Genomic DNA, 19,579 nt, shown 5'->3' with positions numbered 1-19,579 from the left:
ACTGGAGAACTGAATCTGCATCATCTTGGTGATACAGATGTGGAAGAAGAATTTACAAGACGTAGAAACACCAGCACAGTTGAAAAAAATGCATCAATAAATCACAACATTGTGGACTCAATGTGTCTTTAATCTAAAAAAGATAAATAACAGGAGTTTGTGCAGAAACATACAGAAATATGAATGCTTAAAAAGCCACGACACCTTCACAAAAGATGCCTCGAGATTACATCTCTGCGCCACAATGTGATTTACAGTAACAAATGCTTCTGTTTTCTGTCCGTCGGCATTAAAAAACATTCACTGTGAGTCTTGTGAATGAAAAAAGTTCCTCAGTGTCACCTTGACCTCATGAAACCATGTCACCCTGTCGAGTTGAGCAGCGCAAATATACAAAAACTGAACAGTTTGGAAATAAACAAGTCGTCATGATGAAAACTGTAAGAGTTACATATGAATGAAAAAACTGGTGACAGGGAGTGAACTAGGAGTTTAACTGCATATTACAGTAGCTTGCTGGTAGTTATTGCTTTATTATTTGTATGATTCAATTTGGTAAATTACTCTTATGCCTTTTTTTAACCATATAAAGATTTATTTTCACCATTTCTGTAATTTAAAACCAACATTATATCATTTTTCCACTGAAATGTAAGGGTACGGGTACCTTCTTCTTGAAATGAACATTTTTAGCAGCATGTGTAAAATTTTGTTAGTTTCAGATAATGTCAATAATTATATATATTTTTTCTTTTCATGGAGTGTTTCTCCAAAACTGCCTCCAAATGCACCACCGTCTATCACAGTTTGCCAGACAGCTATTGTAATCCTTGTGATATTTTTTCCAACACAACAAAGCAACAATAGTGAGTCTCTAACTTATAACACTCATAATTATAACATTTATTATATGCAATGTACCTGATACATCTTTCATATTAAGAAAATAAATTCATTTCCAGTAAATGTTTATATTATTTCTACTCTCTAAAATGTGCAATTTTCATACAAAGTGAATTCAGGTGATTTTCAAATGTGAAACACGGAAGTAGTCCTTGACATTTTGCCTCTCTTTAAGGAAATCTGGGGGGATACATGATTGTTTGCTGGCTGTCAACTCGTGTTTCACAAGTGTCCCACCCTGCTGGTTGGGAATAATCTTTTCATTTAAGGTCTGGAGCACAAAGCCACAGGAGCCTGTGAGGGTGCCATAGATTATGTATGTAAGAAACAGGAGGCACCCTGAACACATCTGCGATGTGGACAGTGGGGTGTCCCCCGCTCTACAGCAGCTTCTCAACAGGCCTGGGAAGCTGCTGTAGGTTTTAACAGAGCGAAGAGACGTGAGAGGGAACGTAACGCTGGTCGGAGCGAAGTTCTAGCTTCCTGGCAAGACGGGATCGGAAACGTGCCTCTGGATATCCTGCATCTCTGCAGACGTCTCCAGATGCTCAGGGAGGGAGGGGAAGCGCTGGGGGCCGAACAGTAATCCAGGAGGTACTTGGGTCTCCAGTTGAAGCGGGGGGCGGTCTACATAGGGTAAATGTGATCGGTCGGCGTCCGGTGACATGGACATGGTGTCATCAGAGGCCACAGTCAAATGGATGCCGCTGGACAGGGAGTCCTTCGATCTGTGCTTGAAGTCAGAGTCTGGACTCTGAATGAAGATAGACGATGAAGTTAAAGCTAATCATGTAACAAATTAGCGTCACCTTCACATCTGCAGGGTTAGTGTTTGCTAACGCCATCGTTTGTTAGATTTACATGGAAAGGAGGGAGGAGTTGTGATCTTGGTTGCATCTAAAGCTGAAGAAATCCACCTCTAATGAATAATTATCATCTGCTTTTTAATGCATACAAAATAGTAATAAGGAATATACTCGGGATGAAAAACATATTGTGTAGGAAACACAATCAACCTTAAAACAAGCCTTTGTTCACAAAAATCATATCTAAGTAAGTTTTTTTCCAACTGAATTTTGAAAATGAGATCCCAAAATCTTTTTTCAGAATAGTAATTAATTTAATTTAACTAGTTGAACTTTGTACAAAACAACACCTTCAATTTGCATGTAAAAGAATTAACGTAAAGCTGTAGCTGGAGTTAGCCCATGAACACAATACCTGTAGGAGTGAGGTGGTGTTGTTCTGTACTGGCTGAGCTGGTGGGACAGTGTGGATGGTGGGTGCTCCGGTGCTATACAGGGTGGTGGGGTGAGGTGGGTGAGGGCTGGGGGACACGGCGCTGTAGGCTGGAGGCACAGGTGTCATTTGCCTCTGTAGGAGCTGCAGGATCACATTGATGTCTGCTGTCATTCGGGTCTCAAGCCTTAGGAGGGTAAAGAAGGACATAACCTTAATGGTGCATCCTCATTACCACACAGCAGCATGGGGGTATAGCTCAGTGGTAGAGCATTTGACTGCAGATCAAGAGGTCTCTGGTTCAAATCCAGGTGCCCCCTTGTGTAGCTCCACCTTTTTCTACCTGTATCTAGGTAGAACTCACCGGTTTAACTGGGACTGCAGCAGCTCCAGTCTGGACTCCAGCTCACTGGGCCGATCCTCCGCACAGAGCGAAGGACGGAAAGCCGTTCTGACCGAAGGCGTTTGTCTCTGGCTCTCTGAAAACTGGCTAGCTCTGCGGTCCGACCAGTAGCCGTACAAACCAGGCATGCCCATTGGTGCTGTTGCTGATCAGGAAGAAGTATAGAAACATCATTTACTTCTATTATGCCTTAAAACCCTTAAATGTGTTGTTGAGGTGGGCTGCCATTGAGAACCAGTCAGGGTCTACATGAAGGTCAAGTCAAGCCTTGTCACCAACTCTATCAGCAATCATGCCGGTGGTCTTTACCTGAGTATGGCGGTCCTCCCAGGTCCACAGGTGGTCCCATTCCACCTGAAGTTCCACTGCGTGGCAGGAGATTGACAACCGCTGGGGGGTAGTCTCTGTTGTCACCCCCATGGGGGTAAAGCTCCTCCTTGCTGTGTCCCATGGGTTTCATCTCCTCATCGCTAGACTGTGAACAGATGCTCGCGCTGCTGCAGAGGTCTGCCCAATGAGACTCCGTCTTTGTGCCGCGGCGGTAGGTCGCCATCTGACAGGACTGATCGGGGTAGGAGTCTTTGCGATCCATGCCATCTGTGCAGACACAGCCAGAGGACAGCCAGGAAGGGAGGTTTTACAGAACAGAAACATGGGAAAATGCATTAAGCCTTGACCTACACTCACCTGGTCGGTTTCGATGGCGGAGGGAGCTTCTCCGACGTCTTGTACGCCGGTAGCCACATTCAGAGTCCATGGTTGTCTGGTTTATTCTATCTGCCTGATACATATCAGCTTCAGTAATTCAAATATACACCAAACTGATCTTAAATAATCATCACACTATGTTGTTTTGTAATTAATTGCATCGTGAAGATATTGAAGTTGTCTTTTATAACTTCGTGAAACTGGAGTGTCTCGCAACTGGTGGCACTCACATCTCTCAGGGTGAAGGTGATCTCCAGGTTGTTCCAGAACATTTCGGAGAAGTCAGGATACATATCCAGCACTTCCAACAGGTCGTCTCTCAGGATCTTATGAAGGTCACAGTAGGTCAGAGCCCGAACATCAGCGCTGGATTTACCTGGCCTGCCGTACAAACTTATGGGTTCACCAAAGATGTCGTTCTTGCCTACGGACAGCGAAAGGAAAGACAGGAATGGAAAAGAACGATCAAATGACGTCTGTGTGACCCAATGCTGGTAAGAGCGAGAATACTCTGCTTTAAAAACAAAGAAAAAGCCCTGGCAGCAATTCTCAACAGCACTTCCGCGTCACACAAAGTGGTCCCCTAAAATGCAGCTAAAAAAAGAAGTGAACTTTGCAGCCTGGATCTGACAGCTGGCCCTATTGATGATCAATGCCGAAGTGGAATGGAAGTGGAGCTCTGCCCAAACACCTCTGGCAACACAACACAACACACAGAAGAGTGTGTGCTGTGTGCTGTAAAGGGCACAGCTGTGACCATCTATGGCTTTGTGGCAAAGGAATGAATGGTTGGTAGAAGAAACCAAAATAGAAAGAGAGAAAGAAAACATCCAGTCTGATCTTCGATTTTGGTGGCAGTAAAATCGCCACAACTAGCAAGATTTTGTACTTTACGTTCAACATAGAGTCCAGTGAGACCTTCATTCATGAGTGTTTATTTTGTCTATGTCACCTTGTTTTTTGGTAACAGTGTTATTCACACAGTAAGCACATCCTCCGCTGTGGCTTGCAGCTCACCGAGTATGGCCACCACCACATCATCCCTGAGGATCTCGATAGAGCCTCTGGAAATGAAGTAGAGGGCGGTGAGAATGTCCCCGCTGTGGACTAAAGTGTCACCCGGCGGAGCATGGGTGGTCTTAAACCGGATGGCCAGAGCCCGCAGACATCCTTTGTTGGCCCCTCGAAAGGCCTTGCAGTTCTGCAGTAAACTGCGGTTCAGATGGAGGCAGATGTCGGCCTGCAGACACTCAGGGAAACCTTTTAAAACCTGCAGGATAACAAGGGACAACTGTAAATATACTGCAAAATGTATTTATTTATTTGTTCAAGAATCTTAAATGATTAATACAAAATGAATCTGAATGGTACACGAAAAAGAAAGTGATGACTACATCTCATCGATTGACTGCATTGGCTTGCACTAATGCTCCTCTCTTGTTGCATTATGCTTCATTGCCTTTGGCAGAGGCAGAAGGTTTGTGACGTACATGGTTTGGTCCAAAAAAAAAAGTAAGCCACAAGCCTCTCAACATAACAGATGGACAAAAAAAAATGTTTTGAGGGGAAGGGGGCACCCAGATTTGAACTGGGGACCTCTTGATCTGCAGTCAAATGCTCTACCACTGAGCTATACCCCCTACAAATCAGGAGGACAACGAACATTTTCTGACCATGCAACACAGATGACCTGAGTTAAAAGAAAGATTACAGGAAAGTTCAATGTGGGAAAACTGGGTCGACATGGCAGGAAACAAAAGGCAAGCCCCTCATGTAAGTCAAACAGAAAGTCAACAGTATCTTGACACAGCAAATGACAAAAGAACAACAGGATATTTAAAAAGTCAACCAGGTGAACACTAGTACGGATCAAACAGACAAAAGACACACTTTGGGTGGTAAAGGAGAGGGGGCACCCAGATTTGAACTGGGGACCTCTTGATCTGCAGTCAAATGCTCTACCACTGAGCTATACCCCCTGCTGCCCACTAGCACAGGACTTACAGCATTCATATCGATGCCGTTGGTGTAGGACCAGGCATGTTGGAAGTACTCCTCCAGCCGCTGACGCAGGCCTCCTGGGATCTGGTGGAACCGGATGAACTCTTTAACCCGCAGCATCTGGGTGTGGTAACGGGCCGTGCCCGAGTACAGTCTCTGAATGATGGCCGAAACGTTACCAAAGATGCTGGCGTACATCAGAGCTGCACGGAACAGATAGCAAGAATTTGCAGAGATTTATGAACCCAAAATTAGATAATTAGGTTAAAGTTTGGTGTTCAGTTAAAGTTTTTGTTGTAGTTCTTACTTTTTTTAATTGAAACAAATGTAGAGTCCACAGGAAATAGAAAATGTTTGCATTTTGTGGCATGAAAATGTCTTAACACTTCAAAATTAGAGTACATTCACTGGTTCTCAAGAGTGCGTTCCCTAAAAGAGTTCCAGATTGCAGTTCTACTCACATCCGATGAGCATGACACAGATGGAGAATATCTTTTCTGGGTTGGTGTTTGGCGAGACGTTCCCAAAACCCACGCTGGTCAGGCTGCTGAAGGTGAAGTACAGGGCGGTGACGTACTTGTCCTTGAGGGAGGGGCCAGACTCCACGTCGCTGTCGTTGTACTGTTTACCAATCTGTTCGGCGAGGTTGTCCAGCCAACCGATCTTCATGCCTCCGATCCGGGCAGAGCCCGTGCGTTCCACGTTACCGATGGCGTACCAGATGCAAGCCAGCCAATGAGCGATGAGGGCAAAGGTGCACATGAGGAGGAAAAGGACGGCGGCGCCGTATTCAGAGTAACGATCCAGCTTCCTGGCCACTCGCACCAACCTAAGCAGTCTGGCTGTTTTCAGTAATCCGATAAGAGTGGTTGTCTGAGGCTAGAGGAGAGAGAGTAGACATCATGTTAGCGATATTAGCAAGCTTTCAGCGGTGGTGCCCAAACAAAACAGATATGAAGTTGATTGGGACAAATAAATAGGACCAAGGACTGACCTTCAGTTTCCCACAAAACCAACATCTTACAGTAAAGAGAAAATGTTTAACTATCCAAACCCAGGATAGAAAGATATTTAGGAAACAAAAGAATTGCCAGCTAGAGTTGTGAAGGATGCTAACAAGTGTTGAAAGTAATTGTTGTAAAATGCATGTGTTGATGTTCTGAGGTCACTGACATCCACCGTGTCTCCTTCCTCCTCGGACCCAGAGCGGAATATGAGCAGATCGAAGGGGATGGCGGCCACGATGTCAATGAGGAACCAGCCCTTGAAGTAGTGCTGGGCGATGCGTCCCGGGTGGCTGACCACCTCGTCGTTGCGGTTGACGTAGGTGGTCCTGAAGTTGATGAGGATGTCGATGATGAACATGACGTCCACCACCAGGTCCACCACGTTGAGCGGGTTGCAGGTGTAACCGCAGGTTCTCCTCCGCTGTTCCTCCACCTCGTTGAGAAGGAAGGCGGCCGAGTAAGGTGTGAAGATGGCTGTGTAGATGACCAGCAGCAGGATGACCCAGTCCCATACTGCTTTGAAGGGGCTGTAGTGAAGGATGGTCCACTTGTGGATGCGTGGAGCTTGGAGCTTGTACTCAGGTAGCACGTCAGCGCCAAGGGACAACACCTAAGAAGAGAGGCAGGACAGGGTAAGGTAAGAGGATTCTGGGAGATTTTCCATGAGATGCATTTCTTTTGAGGACAGGAGCAAATAGAAAGTTTACATTGCTAATGCCCAAGCTAACTTTATAATGAAGAAGAGCAGGATACTGGTATTGCTAAAGGAGTAAAAGTCTCACAGAAAAACATCATTCTAGTCGGCTTACAATGATTAATGTTCAATTTGCATTATCTATGTAATAACAAATATAAAGTTGGAATTCAGGACAGCAAAAAGCTTAAAAAATGCTGAAACAACCTGTGACAAACTAAGTAAAGACCAATAAACAAATCTCCATCCAGGGTTGCCACGGCTCCCTGAGGGGAGGAAGAAATCGGACTTAACTCCAAATCAAATTACTGACCGGTACCACAATCAGAGCCTCTTTGTCCAGGTTCTCATTCTGGTGTCCACAGCAGTCGAGGAGCAGACTCCTCCGGACCCTCTGCAGCCCTACCGGCCTGCTGTGCAGCCTCCTCTCCTGCATGGCTCCCACGGATAAACTCATACAAAATATAGGAACTCAGCCCAAACAGAGTCTCTGCCAAAAGTCCCAAAGTCGCATCGCTAAACGCTGCTTTTAAAGAGCTCACCTGCCTCCCTTGTATGTGTGTAACTCCTCCTACCAGCGTTCTGCTCAATGGTGGACCAGAAATAAAGGGCCATCATTGATTGTGCGCCTTTTAGGAGAGTGATTTAAGCTGATTGGTGTGAAAATGCTCTCCCCTGACAGGCTGCACCTTTGCTGCCCTCCAAACTAAGTCTAACTCATTAATGCATGCAAAAAAAAAAAGCTCTTGTGCTTTGCTAGCTTTCATCCGTGGAAAGGTTCCAGTGGTTAGACCCTCATTTGTATCTGAGTTTGCATAATTATGCCACGACAGAGGAACTGGACTTTGAGGATGAGTCGCTGCAGCAGAACCCAACCTCCACCAACTTAAAAGAAAATGCTTTTTCTAACTTTCTCAGCAAAATGTGGCCCGAAAAAGTCATATTAAAATGTTTCTGAAGGATAAAGTACTACTTCAAAAAGTTTCTGAGTGCATACTTGGCTATATTTGGTGAATAAAAAAAGCTGAGTGGAAAAATAACTTAAAATTTTCAAAAGAAACATCCAAGGCATGTGGATTTTTCAGTCACTGCGATAGTTATTAAAGGTTTTTGCTCCATAAATTTGTTTTTTTGACCAAAAATAATAAAGTATTTGGAGTCAAGTTGGGAAAACACACTCAGTTCACTGAATCCTCTTAAACAGTGGTGATTCTGTGTTGGTCAGCGACTGACCACGGCGGCTGAACAGATGTGAAAGGACAACTCAGTGATGAGAATGTAAACACACGAGCAAAGGTTCACTCATCCAAGAAATTTTAAGTTATTGATGTTGTGTGCTCTGTTTCCTAATGACGATCACCGCCACACGCCACATAGTGAGAGCCACACGTTTTAGATGCTAAACTAAAAAGAAAAAGGACGTGTGAAGCCTAAAGACAGGACAGGATATCTAATTTATGAGTGTCAACTTTTCTTATGAAGACCCCAAAGCCTTGAAATGAAAAAGGAGAGAATTTTAGTGTGTAATTCCATCCTTAAATCTACTTTTCATTCACAGAATCATTCACCGCGAACATGAATGCCAACACAACTCTCTAAGAAAAAACCTTCAGAAACCAGGAGCTCAAAAGCAAAATAAGCTGAAGTTGCTGTGCATAAAGAGGAAACTGAATCAAGCTCACAGCTAAGCAGGAAGGGTGAGGTGCAAGATGAAGACACAGAGAGGGAGGAAGAGGAAGAAAAGGGTACAAGTGGAGAGGAAAGACACCAGGAGGAGAGCCAATAAGGATGAGGTACTCACAGGCTGCAGTGTGTGTTTGAAGCTCATGATGTTAGCGCCACGGGTTAAACAGAAGAGACAGAAAGAGACAGAAACTCCATCCATCTGCATCTCCCTCCCTACTGTTCCCTCACTCCTTCCAGCCTGTAGCCCAGCCCTTCCCACCAGCTCCTCTTTCAAACTAAAAAAAAAATGAACTTGTGGCTCGACGAACGACACCTCCTCCACTGATGCTGGTACAAGTTAAAGGAAATCAATTTTTATTTTTTTTGGACACAGATCATCTGATTAAAGACAACGTGGCAAAGATAAACAAGAAGATATAGTTAAAATAAAGTCAGATCCTGATGCTGTCTCAGAAAGATGCAGTCATTTTGCAATTTATGGGACATTTCTACTTTTAGTTGGTGGTGTCCAGCTCCCAGAAAATAACAAATTCAATTTTAGTCAATTCAAACTCCATCCAGACTCTTCAGTGTCTTGTAATTATGTGGTTCCACACCAGGGGGCGCCACCTAAACACAGTTATGCATTGACAAAAGAGCAGGGGTGTTTCTACAGTAACCAGTCTTTTCCAAGCTGCAGCCGGATCAATCACTCCGTGTGCTTCATGTCACACAGACAAATCAATACGGACAAACATCGATGGTAACCTTCATTTCCCTTTCGCCAATCGAAATCCAATTACAAAGGCGGGAAAGCTTTCATTGTACAATGAAACAGGAGTAAAAGTGATGCATTATGGTAGGTTTAGTTACACGCAAACAACACAGGAAGTCTTTAGACACGCCTGCACATGGTACCACCATCGATCGCCGCGTGCTGTTGGTTTGCACGCAGCTAGCCCCAACGATTAGCTCGACCTGTGACCTGACCCGGTAATTATCGGTGACCCCACGATTACGATTCCGCTCCGATCAATTCCAGCTGTTTCAACATGATAAGAACTCAAACTGGAACCAGGCGTTATGACAGCTAAAGGGGACCTCAGCGTGATTTAGAGAGCAGTCGTGGAGGGGGTTGGGGGATTGACCAACGCATAGAGAGAATGCCAGCTGCCCTCCACTTCCATTAGCGTCACAGGCCAAGGTCACAGCGCCACGCCACCGAGTGCCGCTCAATAGCTTCACAGCCGTGACGCTTTTTTATTCCCTTTCATAAGTGCGTCTCATCAGGAGGCCTCTTCACGCTCCCGGGCAGCGCAGCAGCAACACTATATACCCTATACTTAAAATTAAGAGCCTCCTTCTCTGTGCTGCCTGGTTACCATCAGGCATCATATACAGCAGATAAACCAGTCACCCAGATGGTGAATATAACACTCTGATAAGACAGTATTGAAATGTAAATAAGTGCGTTTGTGCTGTGATGAGTGACTTTGAAGTGTAACCTTGTGACATCACAACTCATTCAGAAGCCAAGATATAGAAAAGGCATGATGGGAAGTTTGTAGCCTTCAGAGCCGATAGAGTGAAAAGTGAATTTTCTAATTAGCTTAAATTATGAAAATTTAAAAAATTTGTGTATTTGTAGATTTCCTAAAGCGAGGTGATAGATGGGGTGTTTTATTTTGATGCTTTAATTGTCCCATGGGCTGTGTTTTACTTCACACTTCCTGTGTTTATATTTCCCTCCTTCGTCATTGTTTACACCTGTTTCCTATTGGCCCCGCCCTCTTCTGCCACCTGTTGCCACCTCTCTCTTGTGTTTCGTTTGTGTGTTTTCCATCTTGAGTTGAGTGTGTGTTGTGTTAGTGTGATGTTTCGCTTTGTTTCTCCAAGTATCAAGAGTGTTTTCTCTTAATTTAGAACTTTAGGATTTTGTCTCGGCGTTTTAGTTTTCATTGTTCTTGTCTTGCTGATTTTTCAGTTTATTGGATTAGGATGAAAGTCATCATCTTTTGAGTGGTTTTTTTTTGAGTTTGGATTTTTTTGCTCATTAAATCGTTGAACTGTGAGTTCTCTGTCTCTTCTTTTAATTTGTCGTGGAATAAATTCATGCCTGAATGGCTGCAGCAGATCTCTGAAGTTCATCTAATGAGAATGTAAAGACATTAATACTGTATCCTTCTACCTTAAACTGAAACATTAATATGTATGAATTTTGAAAGATATATAAGTAGAGTATTCTCTTTTCTAGCCAACAAAATAAAAAGTACTGTTGTCTGCAGGTTTTCACCTCAGAAACACGATGATGAAGATGATGAACTACTCTACATCCCATACCTGTGTAACTTGAGTGACCTTCTCGGTGACATTCTGGGTTCGGTCTTTAATTTTGCTGGGTGCGATTATTTCAATCTCGGTTGGCGAAGGCGGTCTCATCCGATCCGAGCCGAAGGTGAGGGTAACCTGAGGGATGCGTCCGATCGTCCTGTGTCTCATCAGATCAGAATCCGACGTGGAGTTCAGGGCGTTGGGCTTCAGATCTGCATGAAAGACGAGCAACGTCAGCAATCAGGACTCATTTGAATGATGCATGAACCTGTTGTGTTAATTTATCTCCAACATTCTGGTCGGACACTCACTGCTGTTGGCTCCGGGCTGATTGTTCCATTCCGCTCTCATGCCATCGATGTCGTCGAGCGACGAGGCCCGGCGGAGGCTTCGGACGCTGTCCCGGGAGCAGCTCCGAGGCAAGCTCCCCCTGGGGAAGGCGCTGCTGGGGTCCAGCCGGTCCGTCAGCAGGGAGCGCTGCTTGGTGGAGGACTGGGCCGCCAGAGAGGGGGGGTCCAGATCCTGTTCTATCAGAGCTTCCGTCTCGGACTGCATGCAACTCTCCTTGGACGGGATGCGAAACTCCTTCAGCGGGACTTCCTCGCTGTTTGGCTGTCGGAGACAAAGAACCAGAGGTCATGACTCTCATGTAGGAATTAATATTTCTAGCTTTTAGGTCATAAATATTGCCTCTCCTTGCCTATCTGGCAGCCAAACCCATACCCTGAGTACAAAGTCAACCTACAGCACAAAAGAACATTCCATCAATGCCAAACAGTCCAAGAAAAGCATAAACAGAAAAAAGAGGAGACTGCAAAGACGAGAATGAACTCAGTAAATGTAGATTATTGTCCTTCATTTGTCCCTTTGGGGTATTTTGTGCTGAATAAATTCAGAGAAATTAAGAGAATTCTCCAAAAAGAATGCACAACTACATGATAATATGATAGTAGAAGCAATGAACACAAAAAAAGTAGGCATGGCAGATATGCATGCATGTTTTTCTGCATATATTCTGCATGTGTGTGTGTGTGTGTGTGTGTGTGTGTGTGTGTGTGTGTGTGTGTTCTGGTTTGTGTGGTGAGTACCCATGAACCATCTCACCTGCAAATAGTCCACAACCACACCTTCAAACTGGTCCTTGGAAAGCGAAAGTCGTCTCATGGATCGCAAGACCGGCAGCCTCATTTTCAGCCGGCGATTCTGACCTACATGGGAAACCTGGTGTTAAACCCATCTTTCTCTATGTCTCAATGTTCTAATGTGTTTAACTTTTAAGATTCTTACTGATGAACATAAGAGCATGCAGTAATCTTTAATTGTCAGTCTATCTCAGGTACAGAATGTGAATGTTTATCCTGAAGACGATATATAGTACAAATGTCAAAGGATTACAGTAAATCCATCCTTGGGCGACTCTCTGCCTGAGCCCGGATTTCTTGAGGGAACGATCGATCAGTTCCTGGAAGTCGAGGATGAACATGATGACGAGTCCTTCCTCGTTTTTCACAGGGACAACATCCACCAGGCAGGGTCTGCAGGTCCCTTTAGGCACAGAGGGAAGAAGACGGGACAAACAAAGCATAGAAGAAAATATTACAAAGAGCAATGAATGTGTTTAATAAAAAATAAAGAGGGTAAACAAAGAAATTATCTTTGTGAGTTATTATATTAGCTTAAAGTAGAAGGTGTTTCTGCAGAAAGGTCAACGGGACCAAGAGAAAACAGACCTGTATGGTTTTATTAATAGTGTGTCCTCTAACATAGACATGATATGCAGCTCACAGATAAGAAAACAGACATCCTGGAGCCCATAGAATGCACATGTCAAGGTTTCATGATAGAGACATGCAGCTGCAACGTCTGCATGAGTCTGAACTGGTCAGGCGATCTGTTTTAGTTTCTAAGGCAGGCATCGCTAGAAATGAGCAGAACCCAGATTTGGAGACGGAACTTCCTCATCCATCGTGTATCTGTTTTGTTAATGAGGTCATGCTTTGATGGAAGGTGGAGAAGAGTCACACTTGAAGGTGAAAAAGATATGAAAATCTCAAACACTAGTAGCTAAGAAAAATTTAAAAAATCCCGAAATAAGAAGCACTTCCATCAGGTTGAACTTCACCCTGCAATCAGTCAGGTCTAAAAATAGAAAGAAAAACAGAGAAACCTTGCACTCATCTACAGGAAGAAAACATGAATACAACCTCTGGTTACAGAAAAAGAATCGTCTGGTTAGAGCGTTCGACTGGTTCTCAATCAGATCACATCCATTTGTTTGCATTTATTTCTGCCAGCTCACCAAAGGAAGCAGGACACAGAACAAATAGATGCTTAGTAGATTTGAGCTGGCATACTGATCACATTTCCATGACAACGGCACTGGAAACGGTACACCCCATGCCCAAATGGCCAAAGTAACAAGAAATGTGTGTGTGCATGAGTGTGTATGTGTGTGTGTGTGTGTGTGTGTGTGAATAGATATTTAATGTATTTATTTTTACATAAATAAACACATCTTCAGCTACACAAAGGAAAAGAAGACATCAATTCTACAGCAAACTAGTCAGAAATATAAAACCCACAATTTTGGCTATTTGAATGATTTGGATCGAGGCTCTGCAGACATTTATGGTTCCCAGATGGTACATGCAACTAATTCTGGACCCAACAATGAGATAAATTAAGTGTTTCTTCCATAGTTTCCAAATTCAGGGGAGTCCTACCTTCCTTAGAGTAGTAGAGGATCTCCACCTTGCGTTCCTCAGAGCCGAGCAGGGCCTGGGCCAGCTGGGCCAGGGCGCTTTTCATGGTACCGGGTCCCACCAGGAACTGACACGTGCACGGCTGCTGCATGATCTCGGCTCTGGCAAAACCAAACATCTGGCAGAAGCCTTCGTTGCAATAGATGATGCCACAGTTCTTCATCTGGGCGTTGGCGATCAGAAACTTGCGATCTGAATGTGGGGAAAGTAATTCAAAAAAACATAAATTACATTGACTGATGGAGTTAGGTAACTTCTGCTAACATTAGCCGTAGCTCATTGGTTTCTTCTTTAAGGGCCTTCATGCTTGAGTTAAAGGGAAGTACTCGAGTGCAGGCGCTCAGAGACTTCTGCATGGCTCCACGCCTCTACAGCTGAAGTGGAATTAATGAAGTCCACCTTTCCATTGTGCTGAGGCTATTACTGTCACAGTGTGTCCTGAGGGACTGGAGGGGACCAGATGGGCACTTTAACACCAGAGCTTCCATGGAGTCACACCTGCTCACCAGCAACTTGTCAAAATTTACAGGTTGTTGAAATCTGTAAAAGATTAACCTATAAATATACCACTAACACGTTTTAATTCAACTCCAATCATCCACGGGATTAAATTGGATTTTAATTAACTGTGTTTGAGACTTTATTAGATGAAGCCATTACCTTTTCTGATAAATCTATTTATATTTCATGTGAGGGTTGTAAACGATACGTGTTTATGGTGTTTGTGAATGTGTTTTTATATATTTAGTGCTTCGCAGGTGTCAGACAACCTTTTTATTATCCTGCTGGGTCAGAGGAAGAGACTTTTGTCTCCGTCCCTCTTTCTTTTATTATCATTTTCTTTTAAATCGGTGAGCTACTCCGTTGGGAAGAATGTCCCGTCCAAAGTCGTTATCTGGGACTCACAGCTGAAGCGGCGATCGTCATGGCGTTGCTTAGCAACGCCTCTAAGGGGCGAGTGAGTCTCACCTGTCCGATGCACCTACGTGCGGCTGCATGTTCATAGAGGTATTAAGTGCAGGTATGGGGCTTTTTTTTTATGAAAGGAGCTCCATAGATTTTTGGACCCGGTACGTAAATGCTGGTTTGGGTCAATATCAGATCAGATCAGAACCAGAACCCACCGGGACCGGGGTTATTTTCAGCCTCACACTTCCACAGAGGAAATGTGCCAAGGACGAAAGGAAAGGTAAACTTTTCCACAGTAACTCACATTAAGAAAGATGAAAGAGGAAATAAAAGTGAGCCTCTTTCCAAACATGGCATCGACATCCGTGTTTTTCTCCGCGCCGGGAGGCTGCAAGGACGACAGCTTTTGTTTTTCTTTCCAAACGTGTGAAAATCGGCCTCTCAGCTTGTGGAACATGTGAGCTAATGGAACATAACGCGAGGCGTGAGGTGAGCGAATCACACAAAAGCGCACGCTCAGGGGCAATAACCCAAAAGCATTAATGGGATAAACAGGGAGGCGACCAGAATCAGAAGAATACCACCGCTGACAGGAATGCTCCGCAAACAGCTGAGCAGGAGGAGGCGAGAGAAAAGAGAATACTGAACCCAACTCTGTGCGCCAGTGCGTGAACACCTGTGCGTAAAGGTGCAACCTGCTTTTTAAGTGACGTAAATATTGAGATATTTGCAGACGAAACTGCAATCAGTATTGTGAATCTACAAGATGATGGACATTTACTGTAATTCCATTTAAATATAGTAGATTTACAGTCATACATTTTACAATGTAAATTAACCTGCGTGAAATAAAACAGACTAATAAAGTTGGAAAACGGGATTAAGAAATTAAGACAAAAATGATTTAGTCAGTGTTCTTGACCATAATCATGATATGACAAGGTCTCCTCCTCGACCTTTATTCCAAACCAGCTTTTTTGTCACCTTTGGAGGTGCGTCTGTTTGGAGCTGCAACTCTAATCACATTTAATTTAAAGCATTTATCTTAATTTAAACGCAATTTTTTTTTTTAAAAAATGGGTAAAACTGATAAAACACGCGTTATTTCTTTGACTTTTTACTTCGATTAGGTTTAGGTTCACAACTTATTCCAACTCATTCCATGTTCACTTACTTTGCTCGTCGAATTTTCTGATGATCGTGTCCAGGTAGGTGTTCTGGAGCGCAACATGACCGCGTCTCACAGGCATTTTGGCGCTGAGAAGAAAGACTTCTCCGACACATGAACCTTTATGGGCGTTTTAAAACGACTATAAATAAAAGACAGAAACGATATGAGGTGAAACCCGCCGAGAAAACGATCCAGCGTCAAAAACTCGTCTTGTGATTTCTCTCTGAGGCTGACGGTGAGAGATGAAGCGCCGGAGGATGAATGAGCGCAGCTCCGGTTGCCAGGCGATGAGAGATGCGGGGTCTTCCACGATGATAATGTGGGGTGGAAAAAAAGTAGACTATAATAATGCGAAAACCAGATGCAACAACACCCGATTTCAAACAAGGAAAACAAACAGTACATAAACCGGTTGTCCAGGATCTGGAGTCCTCTGCGCACCGATGGAACCTGATTCAGAAGAGGAAGTTGTGGTGCGTAAAGATGTCTCTGATCGTTTTGCGGTTTCTTCCTCAACTTTGAACGCGTGCAGGTGAAGAAGATGTTCTGATGAACAGACCCCCCCCGGTTCCAAAGTGCTCCCAGGCTTGACAAGAGCGTCTATCAGCAGCATCAAGTCCGCCAGAGTTAACCAGCACTGGGGAGAAGCCAATTGAGACTGGCTTTCAAAATAAAAGCACATAACGTCTTGTTTTTTATTATTAGAATGCGCGCATGCGCGGATAAATTCCAATTTAGATTTATTTTATAATGTTTTAAAATATCCGAAATAATTTTTATGGGATTATTTTTAAATATTAGTCCATGACATCATAGTTTCAACAAGATTACACACAAAAAACCCTACTCGACAGATTTCCATGAGACTTTTTTGACACGTTAAGAAAAATCTCCTGAGCTTTTAAGGTGGATTTAACTTGAATCCTCAATTTTAAGGTGGATTCAACTTGAATCATTCAGTCATTCAATCATATCTGTTGAATCATTCAAGTAAAGATATAGATCCAGGAATTTGTTTCTCACCGTGAGGGGCCTTTAATTCTCACTGCAGTCTGTATAATACGAATAAACTACATATCTACTGCAGATACGTAGATGGGCGTTTAAATAAGTCTTTTTGATTGGATCTGGGGAACAGGGTGCATGAAGTCTAAGATAACCAAGCTGCTGTTTTTATAATACTTTAGAATTCTACCCTGCAGGGGTAAAATAATAACAACTGGGGCAGACATTTGAGGACACGAATAAATCTGAAGACATGATGGGATGTGGAGACTTTAAACACCTTAAAAAGAAACTAAATCCTAACAATAGGATGTTTGAGTCTGTTATGGGGGAGTTGACAGCCGTCGGTCTGACAGAGCGCAGACACCCCCTTCCCCCCCCCCGCATCAGTACCCGGGTTCACTCCACTTCATAAGACTGAGCTCAAAATAGCAGCGTGTGTGTGTGTGTGTGTGTGTGTGTGTGTGTGTGTGTGTGTGTGTGTGTGTGTGTGTGTGTGTGTGTGTGTGTGTGCGTGCGTGTGCGCTTGCAATAACGCTCCAGAAATATCAAATGAATATATTAGACATACCGCTTGCCACCCTGATGCATTCAAGTCAAGATAATCAACACTTTTGTTTTGTGGAAGAAATTAAAAAAGGACAGGGTTGTACAGTCCGGCTAGGCGCTCCGTTTTTTTTGTGTGTGTGTGGGGTTTTTTTTTTTTACAGGGACGGAAACTTCCTGTCTGGATTTCATTGCAGTGTAGCTTGACATGAAAATGAAAATCACGAGGTGCAAATGACATTAATTTAAACGTTAACCTCTGCGGATGCGTGTTGTCATGCGGAGCCTTGTGACTATGAACGAGTCCATGTTCTGACGGAGCAAGAAGTGGAGACACTTTTCTGGCATAAGTGGTTCATTCTGAGTGGAGCAGAAATCTGGTTCAGCTGTGTGCCCACGTGAAGGTCACACGGAGAAGCACCAAGTGACACACACACACACACACACACACACACACACACACACACACACACACACACACACACACACACACACACACACACACACACACACACACACACACACACACACACACACACACACACACACTCCATATTGTTAGTTCTGTTTGCAAATAGCTGTTTAGAGCGTTGTTGATCCGCGTGGGTGAGTGAGTTGTATTCACAGGTCATCTCAACAAGTCCTCGACAAACAGCTGATTTTTATTTATTTATTTATTTATTTATTTATTTATTTATTTAGGCTGAAACTTTAACTCTTCGTGTTCCAGTTGGGTCTCAGACCTCATCGCCCCCACTTTGTCCGGAAAGCAGGAGCTGGCATGAGCAATGTGTTCACTGATACAGCGGATCTGTGCGTAAAGGGCGTCTGGAGATCACAGGGGACGCGGTTTCACCGGGCCGAGGTGGTCGTTCTGTGTTCTGTCTCAATGGTGGTGATGAAATTAAAGCTAAAATTAACCAAGGAGCGCACATGCCTTCCTGTGGCCCCCCCCTCCTCCCTCTATCTCTCTCGGTGCGAGAGCCAAGCAAGACATGGAATGTGCGCTAAAGCGCGCCGCCGACGTAACGCATCGTCTGGATGATACGTTCTCATCAGCCTCCCTCTGAGAACCTCAAGCAGGAACAGTCAGAACTTTTTTAGGTCTTCATGTTTATGAGCCAGATCAGATCAGATTTTAAAAATCTTTTTACATCCAGGAAAATTGAAAACACTGACAGAAAACAGCTTTTTTTTTTTTGGTGATTAGAAAGTAAAATAAAGGGAGACTGTTACCAAATCGTGCATTTAAATAAAGTTCTGCATCTTCCGGTATGTCAGGATGATTTGCAGCATCCGTGACCCGCATCAGCAGATTTCATCCTGCTCCAGACTTGTGCATTTCAGTAGAAATGCATTTGCATATTCGCATTTCCTAACGAGACTGTCGGAGCGTGTACTCGTGTTTTCTATAGCGTACATGGCAGCTGCTGTCACCTGGCACCAGCTGGAGAGATAACGAGCTTAAAAATGCCCCCCCCCCCCAAATCCCCACCCCCCATCACCTTTCGCCTCTTCCCGGTCCTATGGAACAGCACTCGACGGGAAAGTTTGATCTGCCTCGAATTCCTTCAGCTCAGGGTTGCAGATCTGAACCCACCCCCCCCCTTTTTTTTTTCTGATAAAACCCCAGCCAGACTGTACCTTACATACACTTCAATGCACATCTCACACATCATCACAAAGCAAATCAAGATGACACATGCTTTGATTCAAATATGAATTCAAATAATTTAAATTGTGAAGGAAAACCCATCAATCTTCCGTGTCGGTGCTTTAACCCCCCCCCCCTCCCTCTAATCATGATCACAGTTGGATTTTTAAACTCACATTTTGAGCTGTCAAACTAAAGTGTGAAATTCCCGCCCCAAGAGCTTCGGTGAGGGATCTCACGGCACAAACAACACCTACTCAGCCTCACTGAACCCTCACTGAGCGACAAAGACGCTGGATTTTGTCTCCTGTCCCTTATTTTGAAAGGACTGCTCTGGATTTAATGTCAGACTTAAAGCAAAAACTTCTTTTTATTGCATTATTTTGGAGAAAGTTTGCATGAAGTTGATCAGACATCTCCCAAACAAGCCTGTTTTTATGGGAGACAGATGTCTTGTAAACTTGGCATCAGATGATCCAGAAGCAGTTGTTTATCGGCTTCTGGAGCAACGCTGAGTTTTGAGCCCAGATTTACTGTAACACTCATAATGAACTGAGATGTTACAGGAAGCAATCCCATCT

The 19,579-nt window shown here is 43.9% G+C and overlaps 1 protein-coding gene and 3 non-coding genes across 4 annotated transcripts; 1 reads left to right on the top strand and 3 right to left on the bottom strand.

Moving 5' to 3' along the window:
* Position 1: 1 nt before the first annotated feature.
* On the bottom strand, positions 2-16,396 carry kcnh6a (potassium voltage-gated channel, subfamily H (eag-related), member 6a). Its single transcript, XM_068336084.1, has 16 exons — positions 15,797-16,396; positions 13,675-13,905; positions 12,347-12,496; positions 12,056-12,159; positions 11,263-11,563; positions 10,961-11,163; positions 6,428-6,871; positions 5,716-6,133; positions 5,258-5,457; positions 4,271-4,523; positions 3,484-3,677; positions 3,233-3,326; positions 2,855-3,142; positions 2,507-2,690; positions 2,125-2,329; positions 2-1,657 (listed from the first exon to the last, which is right to left on the bottom strand). The coding sequence occupies exons 1-16, from the start codon at positions 15,870-15,872 to the stop codon at positions 1,379-1,381; spliced, it is 3,624 nt and encodes a 1,207-aa protein (XP_068192185.1). The 5' UTR covers positions 15,873-16,396; the 3' UTR covers positions 2-1,378.
* Positions 2,391-2,462, top strand: trnac-gca (transfer RNA cysteine (anticodon GCA)). The gene has a single exon. It is a non-coding gene; the product is annotated as a tRNA-Cys (tRNA).
* On the bottom strand, positions 4,822-4,893 carry trnac-gca (transfer RNA cysteine (anticodon GCA)). The gene has a single exon. It is a non-coding gene; the product is annotated as a tRNA-Cys (tRNA).
* trnac-gca (transfer RNA cysteine (anticodon GCA)) lies at positions 5,161-5,232 on the bottom strand. The gene has a single exon. It is a non-coding gene; the product is annotated as a tRNA-Cys (tRNA).
* Positions 16,397-19,579: the final 3,183 nt, after the last annotated feature.

The sequence above is a fragment of the Antennarius striatus genome, chromosome 16, assembly GCF_040054535.1.
Source record: "Antennarius striatus isolate MH-2024 chromosome 16, ASM4005453v1, whole genome shotgun sequence".
Lineage (NCBI taxonomy): Eukaryota > Metazoa > Chordata > Actinopteri > Lophiiformes > Antennariidae > Antennarius > Antennarius striatus.
The sequence above is the reverse complement of the archived record's forward strand: the minus strand, read 5'-3'. Positions and strand labels throughout refer to the sequence as shown.

Coding starts and splice junctions, on each gene's coding strand:
- kcnh6a (XM_068336084.1), bottom strand. CDS start 15,872: ATGCCTGTGAGACGCGGTCATGTTGCGCTCCAGAACACCTACCTGGAC. Junction 4,524..5,257: donor ACGGCATCGATATGAATGCT/GTAAGTCCTGTG, acceptor GTTATCCTGCAG/GTTTTAAAAGGTTTCCCTGA. Junction 2,330..2,506: donor CTGCAGTCCCAGTTAAACCG/GTGAGTTCTACC, acceptor TACCCTCCTAAG/GCTTGAGACCCGAATGACAG.